The 19831-nt window shown below is 62.8% G+C and overlaps 1 protein-coding gene across 3 annotated transcripts in view; it reads left to right on the forward strand.

Annotated features, from left to right (window-relative positions):
- TRAPPC9 (trafficking protein particle complex 9) overlaps positions 1-16506 on the forward strand; it is a 509775-nt gene extending 493269 nt beyond the window's left edge. For all 3 annotated transcript variants that reach the window (XM_032873479.1, XM_032873478.1, XM_032873477.1), the window contains 2 exons: positions 15173-15393; positions 16000-16506. In XM_032873479.1, the coding sequence (XP_032729370.1) occupies positions 15173-15393; positions 16000-16167 (389 nt within the window). In that variant the 3' untranslated portion in view covers positions 16168-16506. The remainder of the gene's footprint in view (positions 1-15172; positions 15394-15999) is intronic.
- Positions 16507-19831: the final 3325 nt, after the last annotated feature.

The following is a 19831-nucleotide window of genomic DNA, read 5'->3' on the forward strand; positions in this document are numbered from 1 at the left end:
CTGTGGGGGTGTCAGCAGCCGCCACAGACTGTGCTCCTGGGGACGTCAGTGCTGTCTCTCTTGGGGGTTGCTGTAGGCATCTGGGGTTGAGGCCATCCGTGAGTCTGTGGTGGTATGTGCTGGTGAGCAGGTGGCTGAGACCAGGCAGTCCGAAAGGGCTCTGGGGGTCGCTGGTGACCACCTCATCTCAAAGCAAGACCCTGAGGCCCCGAGAGCCAGGGAAGGCTTGGCTGTGCTGCCCGCGGGATTGCTGCCGCATGGGTCCCTCTGAGCCAGATCACCCGTAGTGCTCCAGAGCAACTCTCTCTGCAGGTCTCAGCTCCAGGGTTCGTACCTGGCGTGAGGAAGTCAGTTCAGTGCAGCAAACATTTGTTGACCACCTATTAAGTGCCAATAAATGGGGTTGGGCGGTGTAAACAGTGCGACTGTGTTCCAGCCGCGGCAATGGACCAACAGCAGCCGTCCTGTGAGCCACTATGACACAGCGTAAGGGACGGGGGCTGACGTGGTCCAGCTCGGCGGCGTGCCAGCTGCAGGCACGGTCCGTCATCCCTAGGACCACCTTCGGTCTGTATTCCAAGTGAGGATTCTGGAACTCCTAAAACGAGTGGCTTGCCACAGGGCCAAGGACAAACAGATGTCAGAGGTAAGTCAGTGTGGCCTGTTTGATTCAGACAACCCAGTAAATGCACGATCAAGGCCCAGGGAAGCATGGAAAAGTCTGGAAAGAATAGGAAAGGCTTGTGTTGGAGACATTTGTGGGTTTAGGCCCTAAAGAGTTAATGAGAGTTCAGCAGGCACTGGGGGTATCCCACCCTGAAGGAAGAGCAGAATAAATTAGTAAAGGAGAAAAATGAAATAGAGAAATACGGTGGAAAGTGAATGAGAGAGGGAAGGAGAAAGGGATGGACGGACGGATGGATGGTAGATGGTGGGTGGATGGACGGATGGTAGATGGGATGGTAGAGGGATGGTGGGTGGTAGGTAGATGGATAGATGGCGGGTGGTGGATGGTGGTGGACGGATAGACGGGTGGGGGCTGGGAGGGTGGGGGATGGAAAGATGAATAGGTATGTGATGAGGGATGAATGTGTGCGTACCTGGATGGGCGGGTGAGTGGGTAGATAGGGATCGGCGGACGACATGTGGTCTAGTGTTGGTTGAGTTTGTGAAGACAGAAGATGAAGTATCCAGCCTGGGGACCCAGGGGCCCCAGAGCTAGGCAGGTTAGAGAAGCTGTGAGGGTCACGTTAGCTGAGGGTGCCACAAAGCCACGGTCAGCAGCTTCGGAAAGCAAAGAAGCAGAAGCCCAGGCCTATGGCCGGGGGTTACACGCTGTTGTTGGAAGCAGGTGGGCAGCGTGCAGAAATGAGACCGAGAAATGAGTAAGAGCCAGTGGAGGCCCCGATACCCGGAGCAAGGATGCTTCCGGGTGACCCGGCTTCTGGAAGGGCCGGGCTTGTCTGAGAGCCACACTGTGGTCAGAGCCAGGGGCTGTGGTGTCGGCCCCTGAGCATCCATGGCCTCTGGACCCCTACAAAGATGCGTTCTGTTCAGTTTGGGCTACTGGTCATTCACAGCTGAGAAGCGCCGTGGTTTTCAGACTGACATCTGACAGAATCGGGCCAGACTTCTCAAATGCAAAGCCTAGCACGTGGAGCGGGTGGGCAGCCTGTAACCCTTCGCGGGGATGGACGGGCTGGACTCATTTCCAACGGTGTATTGGTCAGCTCTGTGGGAGCAGGACGGTCGTTGCTCAGGGAGGCCCCTGCAGCCCCGCAGGCCTGGTCCAGGCCCTGCTCTTGACAAGGCCTCCCCCCTCCCCACCCAGTCTGGCTCCCTGCAAGCCTCCGAGCGGGCAGGGCCCCAGCCGGGCCGCCCGGCAGAGGGGCTCTAGGCTCTTGTGCTGGCAGTGCGCTCACTTCCTCTGTGTCCACGGGGCAATCTGTCCAGTCCGTGTTCCCGGCCGCTGCCGCAGGGCACAGGTGAACTCACACGGAAGGAAGCAAGGCGTGCGAGCTCGGTGGCTAATCTCGGCTCGGGCAGGTGACCTAACCTCTGTGCGCCTCATCCGTAAAACGGCGGTAGCAAGACTGATGGCGCCGTGGGTGGGTTGTCCCATGAAGCCTCAGAGGGCCCTTGTGAGGCTTCATGGGGTAATCCGTCCACGGCAACGAGAACAGTGCCAAGTGCACAGGGAGCCTCAAAAGAGTGGGTGTTCATATCCTGTTGTGGTGGCGGAGGCAGCGGCTTGCAGGGAGACGGGGAGCGGGGAGGCGGACAGCGGCTCCGGAAGAAACCGGCCCCTTCCCTCTCACACACGCCCTCATTCACAGGCGTTTGCTGGCCAAGAGAGGAGTAAGCCTCGGGCCCTGTCTCGGGGGCTCCCAGTGTGTGGGGACACAGCAGGGACAGGCAGTGACAGCCAGGGTGGCCAAGCTGCAGTGGGGGGGTGACTTTCCGGGGAGGGACCCAGCCCTGGGAGCGGACGGCGCGCTCGCCCGGGCCTGCAGGCACACAGCGTCCTGATGCTCCGTAGCCCTTTTCTTTATCTAGAGGGTGGGGAGGGGCAGAGCCAGAGAGAATCTTAAGTGGGCTCCACGCCCAGCACAGAGTCCAAGCAGGGCTTGATCTCACAGCCCCGAGATCGTGTCCTGAGCCGAAACGACCGTCGGACGCTCACCCAGCTCTGGGGCTCTTTGTTGTCCAGCATCCTTCCCGGCAGGCCCCCCATCCCATCCTACAGACGGGGAGACCGAGGCGGGGTGACGGCCGCCCAGCAGGGCTTGTTGGCCCCCACCCAGGGCAGCCCTGGCGCACACCAGCTCCAGTCACGGCCCTGCTCAGGTGTGTTGTCTGTGGTCACAGGACCAGGGAGCCGTCTCCGCCAGGACAGTCTTGACATCTCTGCACAGCACTCATCCGGGAAGCGCTGGTCCTGCTGGTCTTGGTCTTGCTGGAGGGACAGAGCTCTCTTGCGTTGTTGGCCTGAGGACAGGGGGGAGGAGCAGGTGCTTGTGTGACATAGGGCAGCCACTGACGCTTGGAATGGCACCTTCCAGGGCACGCCACCTGCTTGTGCTGGGGCTGGCAACCCTGTGGACAGCTGCGGTCCCAGTGACCCCCCAGGACACATCCCTCAGGCCCTTGGGGTGATCCCGGGACGCCTAGATCCTAGCCTTTCAGAAGCCATGCAGCCCTGGAGGGGGATACGAGGGCTGTCCCTGAGAGAGCAGAAGGCGACAAGCTTGCTATGGACCCTGTCAAGTTCCTTCTTCTCTCGCTCTGGGCTGCCCAGCCCTGGGGGCTGAGCAGTGCAGGGGTGCCCCTCGCCCCAGGCTCCTCTGCATACCTGGGAGGACCCAGCCAGCAGCATGGGGCTGCAGCCCAAGGGCATGTCTCGTCTGTGCTGGCGTCTGCTGGGTTGGAAGGGCTGAGGGGGAATGGCAGACTGTTGCTGGCCAGGGCCCCAGGGAGACGTCCCTCTGGGACTTGGTACGTCCACCCTCCTTCGTGTGGCACAGGCCTTCATCAGCGAGACTCGGAATCTCACACACTTCCTGCTCTCGGAAGCCTCTGGGATGCTCCAGCGCTCATCAGAGAAGCTCAGCCTGGGAACTGGGATCCCCGCTCCAGGCCTCGGTCGGTAGGAGTAGCTCCGATGAGGGCCTTCGGGACCAGCATGCCGCCCTTGCCACACCGGGACATCTGGGGCACCTCACCCTGAGACTCTCTGCTCCGACGTCCCCCTGCTATGTCCTCCTACACTGTCCGGCCCCTTCACCCTGGGTGGGGTGGGGTGGGCCCCTCACCTTGCGAGTGTGCAGGCCTCAGTCTCCCCCAATGCTGGCAGCTCCCCCAGGCCCTGGGGGAACCAGAAAGTGAGGCACCCCGTCTCCTGTCTGTATCCCTGTGAACCCCTCAGCGCCCTTCCAAAGGTGGTGCGAACTCAGTGGGGCGGTGCTTGCCGGTGGCTCAAAGGGGCAGCTTTCTCGTGGCAGGGGCAGCTCCGACCCTGTTCCCGGTTACACGCAGAGCAGCAAGCTCACCACCACCCCGTGGTTTGGTCACTTGGGCCACTCAGAAGGCTCTTCTGGGGCCCCAGTCGTCCCTGACGGACAATGCGCTCCAGGACGCCGTGGTTCTAGGGGAAACTCTGGCTGCTGTTGTTCTAGAGTCTGTTTGACCCATGAACATGGGCCAAGCACCAGCCAGGCGTCAGGCCCAGGCTGCGTGCGGAGTGGGGGACGGCTCCAGGCACCGTGTCCAGCGAGCACAGCAGGCAGCACACATAGGGCTGTGGCTCAGCGGAACAAGGGGTCTGTGCCCAGCTTCCTACGGTCACGTTGCGGGGCTGAGCCCGGGCATGAGTGCCGGGAAGTGACAGCCTGTTCTGAGAGCATCTGGCTCTTCCCTCTCGTGGAGCAGGCAGGGAAGCAGAGGCTCAGAGAGGTTAAGTGAGTTACCTCAGGTCACACAGCAAGCAGTAGATAGCTGAGTTCATTATTCAGTTGGCACAGTGAGTGAGTCCTGAGCCTGTCCCCTCAAAGAGCAAGTCTCGACCGGAGGGAGCTTGTCACAGAAGACTCCTGAGGCGGGGCCGTGCACCGCGTGACAAGGAGCTGGTTTGGCCTGGGTGTAGAACAGGTGGTCTTCCTGGAGGAGGTGCTGCTTGAGCTGAGTTTTAAAGAGGCCAGTAGGAGTCGGCAAGGAGCAGGGTTTGAGGGGCATTGCGCATGGCTGCGGAGGCTGCCACGGGCAGGGTCGGGTCACAGGGCACCAGGGGAGGGTGACAGAGACCGGGGGAGGCAGGAGGCCTTCAGCTCGGTCTGGAATACTCTGGAATCATCGCTGCACCGAACATCATTTTAGGGCTTCGCTCTTGAAACCCTTCTTTTTCTGCTTTGCCATCTCCCCCACTGGACGTCGAGTCCAGAGTCCTGTCTCCTTGGCACGGCCCGGGGCAGGCCTGCAAATCACGATGGGAGGCCCCACGTACACAGGCCATGCTGGGCCCTGGGGAATGGTGGAGATGCCCAGCCCCAGGCCTCAGGAGCTGCATCCCCCAGGCCAGTGCACAGTGCCAGGTGCAGGGACCCTGGCACTGGACTGGGTGGGCAGCTTCCCTGGGGAGGGAGGCCGAACTGGACAGGCGAGCCGGGCGGGCTCCCAGGCAGAACAGCACACGGCCCGTGTGGACCATTTCCTGCACCGTCCGACCCCCTTGTGCCTGGTCACCAGAGAGGAGGGCCTGCGGGTCGCTGGTGTGTGACCCAGCCTGCAGGGGAGCAGGTCCTGGGCTTGGTGCCGCGTCACGGAGGCAGCGCGGGGGCTCCCTGCGTGGCGGGGACCTGCTTTATGTAGAAAGGCTTGCAATGAGATGAAAACTGAGTGTTCGAAAAGGTGCAGACGTTGCCGGCGGACAGAGGAGTCAGTTTAAATTCTCTGCTGTGCTCAGAGCGAGGGCTCTGCCTAACGCGGCCTGCCAGCAGGCACATTCCCCATTTCTCTCTCCCGCTTTCCTCCCGGTACATCTCCTGGGGGCTGACACGCGTGTCTTAGTCGAGGCGTCGGAAGGGGGTGGCTTTACCAGAGGTTTGTCCCTGGTGAGCCAGGGTGTTCCCTGTCCCAACAGGCAGGAACGGGGACCCGGGGCCGGTCAGCTCCAAGCCGCGCTCCTGCGTTTCCTTCCGAGTGCTGGGAGCTGGTCCGGGGGGCGCTCGAGGCCTGTACTTGTCACCACTCGCCATGGTGAGAAAGAGCCCGGATTTCAGGGACCGAACACCAGCCTTCCTGTATTTACGTTTTGTGCTGTTTTTGGTTGGGGGGGGGGCTTTCTGGAACTCATGGGGGAACCCAGTTCTGTCCATTCTGGGGCCCCGCCTTCCCCGTGGCCTCCCCTGAGGCTCCGCGCCCCATTTCTCCATCTTGATGGGAAGAAGGTGATGGTAGGAGGCGCATGTTTGTGGGCCGAGTTCGGGGGACATCGTTTCCCCTCCTGTGCCCCAGCCAGGACTCCGTCCCCTGTTCACACTTGCCACCCGGGAGGCTGCGGTCTAGTGGTGTGCCTGGCAGGAAGGGAACAGTCTGGCAAGCCCCCTGGAAGGCTCCCTTGGTGAAGGGGACGTGTGAGCAGGGCCTTGTGACGCAGGGGCGGGGGTTGTGTGCCCAGGAGAGGGCCCCAGGAGCCCAGCACAGAAGGCAGGGGGGACACAGAGAGCTGCAAACGCCACTGTCAGCGTGGAGCCCTCAGGAAAGGGGCCTGTGCCGGCTTTGGTGGTGGAGAGACCTGGGTTCAAATCTGGGACTGAAGGGGCCGTGGCAGTATGCTCGGAGTTGCTGCCTGGGGTCCCTCATCCCAGCCCCCTTGCTTGGCAGGCTCCCAGCTCAGTCCTGCTGGGTGCGTCTCCTCTACTCCGCGTGCCAAACCTCTGGCTGGGTGTGGGGCATCGTGCCCACCTTCCGATGAGAGAGCAGACGCTCTGGGGTCTGAAGGGCTCACCCCAGCCCTCCACTTGGCGACTGAGCTCAGTCGAGAAGCCCAGCCCCAAAGCTGTGGAGGGTGTCCGTGGGATGGGACCCCAGACCCAAGCGTCTCTGCCCATGTTCACCACGGTGCACAGACAGGCACGAGCCACGCCAGGATACAGCCCAAGGCAGTCTTCCGGGGGAGTGGGCGCCCTCCGTGCCCCTCCTGTGCTAGTGACGCCCTGTGCCAGGCTGGCAGTGGTGCTCCGGGCCCGAGAGTCTCCACGAGTGCTCCAAGCCGCGCCGGCCTCCCCTGCAATTCCAGCTCGCCTTCATTTTGATTTAATTCCCTTTAATCTTTAATGAAAAGTTGTAAAAGTAAATTACTTACCCAAGAGAGCCACACGGCTCCTCGGGAGCTGCCCTCCACCTGCGGGTGATTACGTGTGTGGGCCTCGGACGGGTTCCCTCCCTGGGTGCCGGGGAAGAGGGATTCTGCTTAATGAACTAATTAGCTACCTCCATAACTGCTAAAAACGCGTGCCATTTGGTGGGGTGAGAGCAAGCTCCGGCCTCACCACACGGTGCACACCCTGGATAATCGCCGACTGGGCAGATAGAGCCCGCGTTCTGGCCCCGTGACCTGGGGGCGCCTGGTGGCTGCGCTGGGCTCCCCAGAAACCTCACAGTCGTCCTGGGACACGCAGAGCCAGCCCTCCTCCTGCCCATCTGTCTCTGAGCCTGCTCCCCCGAGGGCGTGGCCTTGTGAGCAGGGGAGGGGGGGGTGGGGGGTGGGCTTACGGAGTGGGGGCAGGGGGTGGGGAAGAGTGAGGGGGGCTGTGCGTTCTGCTGCCCCCTCCCCCAGATGTCCACTGCCTTTCTGCCTGCGAGGCCTTGCCCAGAACACCCATCACCCTACCTCCTGGGCATGCTCAGGCTTCCGGTCTCTTCTCCAAATTCCCTCAATATGCAATAAAGTAGCCAGATTAAAATTAAAATGTCCAGACTAAGGGAAACTGCATTTGGCGTAATCGGTCAAGACCTGCAGAAGAGGGTGTGTGAGAGAGTGTGTGTGTGTGTGTGTGTGTGTGTGTGAGAGAGAGAGAGAGTGTGTGTGTGCACGTGCGTGGAGACTGCAAGGCGGCTTGCTGAGGGCCAGAGTGGTTTGCTACACCATCGGCACTGGGCTTCCTGTCAGCCAAAGAGAAAAGATCAGTTATGGCTCTCATTGGTAAAGAAGGAAAACACGTCGGTTACTATCATGTTGGCATTCGAGAAAGTTCTCCACTTTTTACCGGATGCTTGGACATCGCAGGGGCTCGTACTGGATCTGCCTGTGACTTCTTCCAAGGGACGGCCTGCCAGCTGGTGCCGTCACCAGGGAGGACGGGGCCCCTGGGTCCCCTCACCGTACCACTCTCCTCACGTCCTAGGCTTTGCTTGTTTTTCCGCTTGAATTTCTTTTGCTTGGCTTAAAAAGTGACAGAGCTTCTCTAGTAATCCCCAAGCCTCACCTGAATCCAATGTGACTCTCAAGTTTAGGCCCCGCCCCACATTTATGTTGGCCAGAAAAATGCGTGTGTCTCTGAGGTGTGACGTTTACAGGTGCTTTCCCTGAAGGTGGCTGGGCAGAGCCTCCCAAACCTGGCTCAGTGGGGCTGTTCCTGGGTCTTCACCGGATTCATTTCTACTGCGTGGTTCTCACATCTTTACGACGCTTTATCCAAAATCAGACATTTGCCCCTGAAGTCTGGCTGCCGGTTTCTTACAGTCACCAAAGGGAGGAGGGCTGGGGTGGGGCTGAGGCAGGGCGGTGTCCTCGTGCAGAGTCTGGGCTCAGCTGGCCTCGGGAATCTTGACCTAAGGGAGAAGCCCGTAGCTTGTCTGATAAGCCGGAGGGGCAAAAAACCCGCCCTCTTTGCGGCTGAAGGTGATTTGCTCATGACCTTGGGGCGGGCTGGTATTTTAGGTGTTCCCTTCCCCCTCCGAGGAGCCCGCTGTGCCGGCGGCTGCACCAGGGGGTCCTGCCCCAGCTTCTGCCCCTGCTCGTTTGGCTCCTCTCTGCTGCCCACTCCGAGCGAGACTGTGGGCACGTGCACGTCCACACTGGATGCTCAGCCCACCCGGGCCCAGAAAAGCAGACGCTCAGGGTACAGCAGGGCTGGGAAGCTCTCCTGGGAGAAGTCTCCCTGAGGCCAGCACCTCCCGGGCTGTTCACAGCTGGTTAGCGACGTGTCCTGATTGCCGGGAGCCCGGGAGCTCGCACCTGCCCCTGACCCCTCGCCCACCCTCTCTGCACAGAGCAGGCTGGGCAGACACCTGTGGGCCCCAGAGGCCCAGCCGGACCGCCTGCCCCCTCTGACCTACTTGTCTTCAGGATCGGCTCCTCATGTGCCATCCCCCAACACCGGCTCCGTAAACGTGCCTCGGACCTGCCTCTCACCTGCAGCCACGCTCTCAGCCCTTGGTTGTCCCAGGGTCTGGCCCCGTGATCACTGGTGGCCTCAGACTTGCCAGGCCCCTACTCTCTGCTATGCGTGGGAGAAGAGGATCCCACACTAAGCCCCAGCCATCTGGTCCTGAGCTCCAGAAGGAGCGGAAGCTAAGGGCTTGGGATTCCAGAAGGTTCTCACAGCTATGGATCCAGGCACCCTCCTCCGGGAAGCCCCCGCTGGGGACACGGGAGCAGCCCATGCTTACCTCACTGGCCCACAGCAAGCTCTCTAGGGTGAGGCTCCCACAGACCCGGGTAGCGGGGGCAGGCCCTGGGTCTGGGCCCCGGCAGCTCCATCGGCTCCCCACATCTCAGTGTCCCTACACCACAGCCCCACCTGTCGTGTGTGCCCTCCAGGAGGGACATGAGGCTGCCGGTCGGCTTGACTGATGAGTAAGACACCGGCAGGAGGGTTCAGCACAAGACCCCTACCCCCGCCCAGGGCACATCCCTGTCCCCCGTCCTCATGGCTGGCTCCCCATCCGAGCCCCCACCCAACAGTGGCTGCCCTTGGCCAAAACGCAGGCCGGCATGGGCAGCTTCTGCTCTCCTCGCGCCTCTCCAGTGCCACCCCCCAGGGCCCTTCCCTCCTCTCCGCTTCTATTTATAGCAGGTGCTTCTGCCAGAGCCCAGGGACGTGCTGTAGCATAAACGGGGCAGCGGCTTCAGGAGGAATTCTGAGCCAGACAAAATTAAGTCCGTGACTCTGGCTGGTATTAAAAGTGAAGGAGAAGCAGGCGTGGGGGCGGAGGGAGAAGGTGGACCGGCCCGATTTAATGCTTTGAGGGAAGAGACTAATCTGCTCCCGGGAGAATTCTCAGGACATGAGATTCTTCGCATAAATAACGTCTTCCACGGGAAGTCTGGCCTGCGGGTCGGGGACCCAGAGCGGGGCAGTGGCAGGTTGGTCCTAACATCCTCCCTGCATGGGGCACGTCAGGCTTGGCCCGGTCCCTCGGACACACAGGTTAAAGATAAGTGACCTGGGGCCAGAAGGGGGCCGGGCACAGCCAGTGAACGGGGGTGGGGTTCGAGTGCAGCCCAGAGCACACCCCGCCCTTGTTCAGCCGCTTGGTCATCTAACGGGTACCAAACGGAGCAAGTGCCTACCTGGCCTGGTGTTGGGGACCCAGGCAAGTGCCAGTTCTCCTGGAGCATCCAGGGAAGAAGGACCACAGCTAAAATAGCTAAGCAGCTGGGTGAACAAGAGGTAAGGTGTCGAGAACCGTGAGAAAACAGAGGGTATGGAAGAGTAACAGGGGTGGGCGGGCTCTTCACTGGGTGGCCAGAAATGGCCTCTCAGAGGAGAGGGCCAAGGTGGCAAGAATAGCAGGGGCAAAGGCCCTGGGACAGGTATGTGCTGGGCAGGCGCAGGCTAGAGGAACGGGAGGGAGATCACGTGGTTAGAGCAAGAAGTGGGGGGATACAGCAGCCTGTGTGATCGGGGGGAGCCCGACTGGAGCTGCGCAGGGCCCTGGAAGCCAGGGTCAGTGGCCAAAATCTGATCGAACCTCCCTTTTGTTCTGAGTGTAAAGAGAAGCCGTAGGCCGGGTGAGTAGCAAGCAAGGAAGTAATACAGTTGAGTGGCATTTTTACACCATCCCTGTGACTGTTGGATGGCAAGGGGAGAACAGGAAGTGTGGACATGGGGAGGTCTGCTAGGAAGGGGGCCCCGGCTCAGCTGGCGGCGGGAATGCTGACTGCTGACCCCGGGGTGCCGATGGACTGGGCATGGGTGCCAAGCAGGAGTGACTTCGGTGTGACCTTCAGGTGTGAGGCTGGGCCTCTGAGATGCCATCACCTCCTCCCCTGACCCGGCTACTCCAGGACACCCTCCCCTCATCATAGCTGCTGAGTCCCTTTTGTCAAGGGAGGGGACATGTCCCACAGGTTCCAGGGGTGAGGACGCAGACATCCTTTAGGGGGCATTAGTCTGTCTACCTCACCGTCTTCTGTGGCAGGAAAGCAGACTCAGGGTTCTGGAAGGTTCCAGGGGAAAGGTTTGACCCTCCAGAGTCTGAGCTCTGTGTGTCCGGCTCTCCGCTCCTGAGCAGCCCCAGGAGGAGGTCCCCTGTGCACGGCTCCCTCGCAGCTGTGGGACCTCATCCACCGCCACTCTTGGGGTCCCGGTCTTGCTGTGGGCACGTGGACAAGGCACCCACCTTCCCCATCTAGAGGGCAGGGGGCCGCCTCGGACAGGACTCCCTCCGGGAAGCAGTTAAGGGGAGGCTCTCCTCCCTCAGGCACAGCAGGAATGACTCCCAAACAGCTCGCCTCTGAGAAGAGTGTATTCCTTCCCAGCTCCTTCCTAGTGGGCTTCCTGAGCCGCTGGTGGCCCGCTCAGGCCTGTTCTCTGATCTCAGCTGCTGCTCCCCGCCCCTCCGCGGGGCCCTCTGCCCAGGATGGGACACGGCTGGTCTGGTTCAGAACCAGACAAGGGAATTGGTTCCAGCAGGGGGTGCGCTGGAGAGGCAGTGCCGATGGGGTGCCCAGCCCGCCCCCCGCCCCGAGCACAGCTAGCATCTCCAGCAACCCTGGCACTCTTAGGCATGTCTTCCCCAGATCTCTGAACCAGCGCCCTACGGGTCCCGGGAGAGACCGCCCGCGGCATCCCCCTCGATTCAGGGATCCCGCCGTCGTTGGCTCAGGGAACAGCAGACCGTGCTCCACTCGGCTGTGAGTGGAGTGATGTGGGGCGTTCTGGGCCTTTGGACCTGTCTGAGATGTTGGCCTGCCGAAAGGGAGGAAACGGCTGCTTTCTGAGCACAGAAATGCTCCAGTGTGCTGGGCGGTCATTCTGGGCTCCAGATCCTGGGGTGGCATGCCCGGCTGTCCCCGTTTGCCTGGGACCCAGGGCTTCCTGGATGCAGGACTTCCAACACTCGTGCCAGGCTGAGCTGGGACAGTTGTCACCCTATGCGTGAAATCACGGCAGGTGGCAGGTGGGGTGGGTTCTGCCGCTCTAGAGAGCCGCCCCTCTTCTTCCCCTGGGGGGCAAGCCGTCACAGCTCCGAGGAAGAGCCAGTGATCTGGGGGCCCAGGGGGAGTGCTCCCCTCAGACCAGGGCAGGGAAGGCCTGGCTGGGTCCTCTGCCCTCTCTCTGGTTCTCTAGCCCTACCCAGGCCTCTGAGGTAGGATCATGGGATCCCCCCTGCTTAGCTGGGGGCACGTCCACCACCCCTTCCGCCCTGGCCTGGCCTCAAGGCCACAGATCCCTGCTCCTTCAAGAGAGTGCCAAGGGAAGATGACTGCCAGTAGCTGCGCACACAGCACTGTCTCCCCTCCCCCTTGCCCGGGAGCTGGGGGCCAGAGAAGGGTTAACCAGCAGGTGGGCTGGGAGCAGCTCTGCTGCGAGCCAGAGGCCAGTGCTCAGCTGCCCTAGCAAGCGAGTAATGCGCACAGTTTTCTGCAAGGAAAAAACGCGCAGAGCAGAGACGTGATGAGCCAGCCACCCTTCGCTGATTTGCACATAATCGTATCTTTCCCTTAATGGAACCAGCAACCGAGGCGCCCGACTCCTGCTCCCTCCATTCTCCCGTCGGATTCAAGAGGCTTAGGCGGTGCCTGGTCGTGTTCACTGTTCAGCAGACGTGACCGAGGCCCGCTGTGCCCGCCAGCCCGTGCCTGCGCTTGGTGGAGGGCCCCGTCCGGGCCAGGAGGGAAGCACCCCGTTGCGCCCCTGTGGCCGCAGCCTGGCTGTAGCGCGGGACGGAGATGCGTTTCCGGGGTCCTGTGACCCCGGCTGCAGGCGCTGGGAGGGGGGTGAGGGTCGGCGGAGGATGCTGGAATGGACGGGTCTTACCCCGTGGTGGCCCAGCGCCCACACAGCCCGCCGGGCGGAGGCTCTGCCCCCAGGGTAGGAGCCCAGGGGAGGTGATGCGGGGTCGTGGGGGGGGGGGAGATTTCCCTCCTGGGAAGGTGGGGATGCGGGGAGGGGCAGGCAGGAAGCAGACCCTCTTAGAAACGCCCTTACTCCTGTGCCAGGGGTTCCGTTGGTGACACCGTATCCGCAGAACGCAAGGGAGGGATTTAGATGGAGCTCGCTGTAAAAACTCGCACACTGGGGTTATTTAAATACGGAAACGGTGCGCATGACCTCCCGGGGCTCGGGTGGGTAAATTACCGTTTATTCTTTTAATGGAATCCCCTGTCGCCTTTGAAAACATTCTCGCTAAAATGTCCGCGTGTGGACCGTGCTTCTGTTCTCGAGGTCCCAGAGCGCCAGCCGCCAGGCCACGGCGGTGAACACATGGGGTGGGGGGTGGAGGGGAAGCGAAGGGAGAGTGGTGGCTGGGAGAAGGGCTGGCAGCAGGGGGCACTTAGAAAATTAGTTTTATTTCAATGAACTTTCCAAACTTTCTATAGTGTGTTATAAAAGCTTGTGATTTTAAAGAAACAAAATATGGTGGGGGGAGACTTGGTCTCAGGCTTTCCTGGAAGAATGGACTTGGTGGCACACGTGCTGGGTGGTTCTGGACCCGCATCCCCTCCCCACCCCAGCCTAGCGGCATCCAGAGCCGTCCCCATGTGCTGCCTCGGGCCTCTGCCCGCCCCCAGTTCCCGGTGTGCCCCCCGTCCACACACATGCATGCTCCCACTCCCACACACGTGTACCCCTACACATGCTCTCACACACGTGTCCTCACACATGCTCATCCACACACTCCCACTTACACACATGCTCACACACTCTCATACACACACAGACTCACTGTCTCATGCAGTCACGCACACACACACATGCATCGCCCATGTACGCACTCTCACTCCATCTCTCTTGTGTGCACGCACACACGCACACACACACACACACACACACCCGTCCCTGGCCTGGCTGCGCGAGATCAGCTGGAGAGAGCAAGGCCCCCCCCCCCCCCCCCCCCCCCCCCCCGGAGAGCACATCCCTGCAGGGAGGGTTTTCCTTGCCCCCCCAAGGCAGGCCACCCCCAACTTTCCTCCAATCCTGTGCCTCCAGGACCCGAGTGAGGAATCAGCCCCCTCCCACGGGCTCCAGGGCGCCCCCAGTGGCCGGGCGGGAGGGTCTTCCCTGCGGTCACCTGGTGGAAGCGGCTGCCAGGCAGGAGGAGGTGTCTCCTGGTCCGCCTGTGGACACAACAGCTAGAGGTCAGCTGAGGCAGGCTGGCGGGGCTCAGGTCGGCCCCTTGCAGCTGCACAGCTAGCAGCAGGTGACACAAAGTCACAACGTGGCCATGGGCCCCCTCCCGGACCTCCACGGTCGGATCCATGAGCTGGAGGCCTCCTGCCTGGCCATGTCGGTGGTAGAGCCGCCGTAAGAAGAGACCGCGGACTGTGAGCATCACCCGACAGGCGCCGGCCCCCTCCCCGGTCTGCAGGCCAGGTGTTGGCTGGGCTTTGCCCCCTACAGAGGCTCGGGGGGTGGCGGGGGGGCTGCTTCCTGCTCTTTCAGCTCTGGGCCTCCAGTCTCTGCCTCTGACCTCATGTGGCCTCTCCTCCAAGTCAGCTTCCCCTCGTCTGCCTCTCCCAAGGATGCGTCTCATTCTCAAATCCCACCCGGGCCTCCAAGTGGGTCCCCCAGACCTCCCCTCCCACCATCCTGCAGGGATGTCCTGGGGGTTTGAGGGGAGTGGGGGTCCTGGCACAGCACCTTCCAGTCTACCGACCCCCACCCCCGTCTCCCCCACCCCTCCACCCCCCATCCCCACTCTGCTCCTCAAGTTCCAGACCTCTCCCCTGCTAGCGTCCTGTCACCTCTCTGGTGCCCCAGGGAGGGCCCAGCCTTCCCCGGGGGGCTCTGGGCGGGCCACTGTGCAAGTGTGTGTGGCAAAGGCCCAGCCAGGTCCCAGGCACGCCACGACAGCCCCTGCCACATTCTTGCCTTCTGGTTCTGATTCTCTTTCCTGGCTTTTCTCTCCGCCGTGGGCCGTGGCCACAGCCAGCCCTCTTGGACAGGAGCATGGGAGACCCCAGCTGAACCCGGGCCCCTCCGGCATGGCACAGACCCTCCGGGGGACAGCTCTGGTGTCCACACCTGCCTTCTCCAGCCTGCACAGTAGGACAGCAGGGACTGGGCCACGATCTGTGCCCAGCACCCAGCCTGTACAGACGGAGCGGCTGCCTCGGTGTGGGAAGGAGGAGGGGAGTGAACGGGAGAATGAACAGGAGACAGACAGGTGCGCAAGGCCAGTGGGGCAGTGCCCTTGACAGTCTCGTGTCCCGTGTCCCTTGCAGATGTGCTGGTGGACGGACAGCCCTGTGACAGTGAGGCCGCGGCCTGCCGGGTGGGCGACCCCGTGCGTCTGGAGGTGCGGCTGACCAACCGGAGCCCGCGCAGTGTGGGGCCCTTCGCGCTCACTGTGGCGCCCTTCCAGGACCACCAGAATGGGGCACGCAACTACGACCTGCACAGCGCTGTCTCCTTCGTGGGCTCCGGCACCCTCCACCTGGACGCGGTACGTGGCAGTCTGTGAGACCCGTGCAGCCCCTGTGGTCACTGTCCCTTTGTCCTCAGCCCCCCCCCCCCAGGTGGAGGGCTCAGCGGTGGGTGAGCCCAGCCTTGTCTGTGCTGACCCTCATTCACCCAAGTTGCCGCAGGACATCACAAGTCCTGGCTGGGACCCAGGACGGTGGGACCAGCCTAGAATCTTGCTAAGGAGACAAAGCGGCTGCAGGTGGCCAAGGATGGTGTCAGACCTGCTGCCATCCCCGCCCCTGGCGCCCCCTAGTCTGTGCTCCTGGCCTACCGTGGCTGCCCGCAGTGATGTCCGCATAGCACAGCCCTCAGCCAAGCCCCGATCACCCGCAGAAACGACATCTCATCCCAGCCACGCCCCGGCCTGCCTCAACCCTGACATGGCCCGGGGAGGGGCGTGCTGTGCTCCTTCCGATGCTGGGAGCTACGGCTCAGAGAGGGCAGCCACCTGCTTGGGGAGGCACAGCAGGGAAGCCCTGGGGGGCCTCCCCTCCCCTGTTGCCCCTGTGTCCAGGCAGGTCCACGGGTCTCCTGGGGGCTTTGGGGTTGGTCTGCTCCGGGCTGACATCTGTCCCTCCTCCCACAGGTGCAGCCCGCAGGCCAGTCGGCCTGCCTGGGAGCCCTCCTCTTCCTCTACACGGGCGACTTCTTCCTCCACATCCGTTTCCACCAGGACAGCGCGAGCAAAGAGCTGCCGCCCTCCTGGTTCTGCCTGCCTAGCGTGCACGTGCGCGCCCTGGAAGCACCAGCCTGAGCCCCAGGGCAGCCACAGGGGCTCGGCCTGGCCCCCACCTTCCCACCATCCGGCCCCAGCCCTCGAACCCACGCTTCCTCCCCTTTCTCCTGTGAGCACCCCAGACACGGCAGCCTCACCCCTCCCCGGACTGGCCAGCAGGGCCCTCTGCTGCCGCTTGGTACTAACCGGACCCCAGAGGGCAGCACCCACCCGGCCCAGGCCTCCCCAGCCCCGCCCCCCACCTGGTCCCTGGACCTGTCCCTGTGACCTGGGGATCGCGGCCCAGCCAGGAGAAAGGAAAGGCAAACATGAAGGAGGGCCACAGCCTGGTGGGGCCTGGGAGCCTCCCCTGAGTCCCCTCAGACCTTGGACTCCCCCACGCACCGCCCCCCCCACTCCCCCCTGGGCTGGCTCTTCTCCCGAGGGCGCCGAGGCAGCCCCGCAGGAGGGATGTGCTGGTCGATGCCAGGCAGGTCCACCCATTTCCCCGGCAGGCAGACCTCCGGGCCCGCGCCAGCTGCTCCAGGCCTGGGGCTGTTTCCGGGCCAGGCTGGGGTTGCCGTGGGCTGCATGTGTCCGTGTGTCTGTGACAGGTTCTCCAATAAAGGGCCCGCCTTGCTTCTCCGCGGTCCACCCGCGTCCGTGCATCTGTTTGCCAGCATGGCCCGGGGCCAGCCCACCCGGCCCAGCAGCCCCAGCTCCGGCGGGGTTTCCCATGCAGCAGGACGACACAGAAACCCCCCGGGACACACACGGCTGGCGGCCTGCGGGGTCGGGCCTGTGTCTCTCCATCCCTTTGACCCCACAGCCCCCCACCCGGTGCCTGTGCTCTTCAGGCCTGGCTCCCCGGCTCCGGTCGGAGCCCTGACTCGAGCCCCACTGTGGGCCTCAGCCCCTCATGACGGCTCTGGCCATCTTGGGCTCCTGGTTTCTCTCAGGAGGTCCACGAAACATCTGCTCTTTTCCGTCCCCACCAAACATGGGGAGACCTTCCATCCCACGCAAACCCTCGGGGACAACTTTGGGTGTGACCGCGGGCATAGGTTGGGCTGGGTGTCCCTGACCTGATGGGACAGTCCCTGTTGCAGCTGCAGCCCTCAACCCATGAGGCTGGGCCCCCCCCCCCCGGGCCTCCCCTCCTCCCTGCTCCCTTGGGGGCCACCCGCCCGCTGGTCCCTGCAGCAGCCACTGCCCTTCCCGTGGGCAGGCTGGTGCCGCCTCTGTCCCCACAGCATCAGTGTGTCTGGCACACGTCACTCCTGGGTCAGGACTTGGGGCCTCCCCGTTTCCACAAGGCTGCCTGGGCAGCAGGGATGGCAGTGACTTGCTCTCGGGGTCTGTCATCAGGCTGTCGTGGGGCCTGGGTGATCTCCATGAGACCTGGGGGCTCCAGGCAGGGGAGAACTTTCTCGATTCCACCTCGCAGGTGGCCGCAGGTGTCCACGGGGGCAGCGCCTCCCAGTGCCGGGCGTGGCTGGGACACTCGGCCCCTGCCCTGCGTTCCCCAGCTGCTCTGGGCCCAGGGGCACTGCCTCCCTCCAAGCCGGGAGGGAAACAGGGTCTCCAAGTGCCTGGAGCACATAGTAGGGGACAGTGGAGCAGGATCAGAATCCCGCAGGGGTCCACCCTGCTGCTCCAGCCTGTGTCCCCCAGGGGACGTCGGGAGGAGCTGCCTGCTGCCTCCTGGGGTTTTGCAGGGGCTCCGGCTGGGAGGGTGAGCAGGGCGGGAGTCTAGCCTCGCCTGGCAGGGCTGGGCCACCCCAGGGAGGGGCACCATATTTGGGTGGCACCGAGCTTCTGTGGGGGCTGTGGTGGCCCAGCGCCCCCTACTCCCTCAGACTGGGCTCACAGGCTGCGCTCCTCCCAGTGCCCCGCCCTGAGCAACCTCCCCCGGCCCTGGGCCAGGAGGAAGGAGGAAGGAGGAAGGCATGGAGCGTCTTGGCAGAGGGCAGCCTGGGAGGGTCTTGGTCTCAGTGCCCCCTAGCGAACCGGGAGATGCAATTCTGAGCCCAAGCAGCATGTCTGGGAGGAGGGTGGACCCCACAGGGGAGTGGGGGGGCCAGAGGCAAGGGAACGAGCAAGCAAGGGAGCATTATAGTGAGAGAACAGCTGCCTCGGCCCCCCAGTCTGGAGGTGGGAGCACGTGTTCATTCCTGCCTGCCAGCCAGGGCCCTAGCTTCCTGGGAGGAGCAGATGCTGGCCTTGGTGGTCCCGGGGGCCATGGGGCGGTCTAAGGGGTTCTTGCCGGGGCGGATGGGGTGTGGAGGCTTGCCCAAAGCCATTTCTGAGACAGGCTGAGTGTCCTGTAGTAAAAATAGACATTCGATCTGCGCCCCCACTTCCTGACACTGAGCCCCTGCGTCGCTGGGATTTCCTGGGCGATAGCAGTGTCTTGTGTTCTAATGAGAGGTGGTCGCCAGGAAGACCCAGAATCACTAGATGCTTGGAACTCTCAGCTCTACCCCTATCATCAGGGGGTGGTTGGGGAGAAAGGGCCCGGAGGTTGAGTTAGTGACTAGTTAGTCGTACCGCTGTGATGGACGTCTCTGCAAAATTCCTGAACCGCGGGGTTCAGAGAGCATCCTGGTAGCTGAACACACCCACGGCCTAGAGGGTGGTTACCCCAGGTGCGGGGGACAGACCCTTCCAGAACTCCCCTGTGCACCTCTTCCCTGGGCCGTTCACCTGCATCCTTTGTAACAACTTTGTAATCAGCTGGTAAACGCACGTAGCATTTTCCTGAGTTCGGCGAGCCCCGTCCTCACAAACCATCAAACCTGAGAACGGGAACCCCAGTTACAGCTGGTGGGCTAGAGGTGCTGGTGGGCTAGAGGTACAGGTGTCCGGGACTTTCGAAGCGTGTCTTCTGCAGGGGCGGTTTTGTGGGACTGAACCCTTCACCTAACTCCAGGTAGTTCTTGTCAGAACTGAGCTGACCTGGGGCCTGTAGGTGGGCCCGTGGGCCGGTGCATAGGCCCATCAGTGGGATCCAGGCCGCGGAACCCACGGTTGCGGTGGAGGCCCCTGGGGAAACTAAAGGGCTGGTTGGCTGGGTCTGTGGGGCAGGAGGATCAAGAAGGACTTCCTAGAGGAGGTGGCCTAGGGATGTGGGGGCAGGAGGAAGGGATCTCTAGCGGTGCGGGAGGGCTGAGCGCTGGAACACAGAGGGACCAGACCACTCCTCTCAGCTACTGGGGACTCACGGGGCCTCCGCTCTGCTGGGCCAGGACCCAGGAAAAGGTGATGGATGACCTGGGGTGGGGGGCATGGAGGAAGGGGTTGGGCTCTGCTTGGGGTCAGATGGGGGACATGACCCTGACCTTGCCTCAGTTCACCGGGGGAGAAGACGGAGGAAGAGTGGGCAGAAGGAACAGCGTGTCCCAGGGGGCCTGGCCCAGAGCAGCGGGCAGATGTGTGTGCACACTTAGTGTGACAGAAAGTGCATGGCCTCAGGACCTGAGGGGGGCAGGACTGCCCAGGACGCACGTGGGGGCCCTGGGGCAGGTGAGGTGCTCCCGGAGAGGAGCCCCAGAGCCCAGCAGAGAGGCCAGGCCAGGAGACAAGAGTCTGGAACCAGAATGCCCAGGAGGGAGAGCAGGGGGGCTGTGGCTGGGGGTGTTTAGGGCTGGGGCCTGGTGGGCCCGGGGGATGGGGGCATCGGCCACTGCCCACTTCTCCTCGT

The sequence above is a fragment of the Lontra canadensis genome, unplaced genomic scaffold, assembly GCF_010015895.1.
Source record: "Lontra canadensis isolate GAN:19392208 unplaced genomic scaffold, GSC_riverotter_1.0 scaffold49, whole genome shotgun sequence".
Lineage (NCBI taxonomy): Eukaryota > Metazoa > Chordata > Mammalia > Carnivora > Mustelidae > Lontra > Lontra canadensis.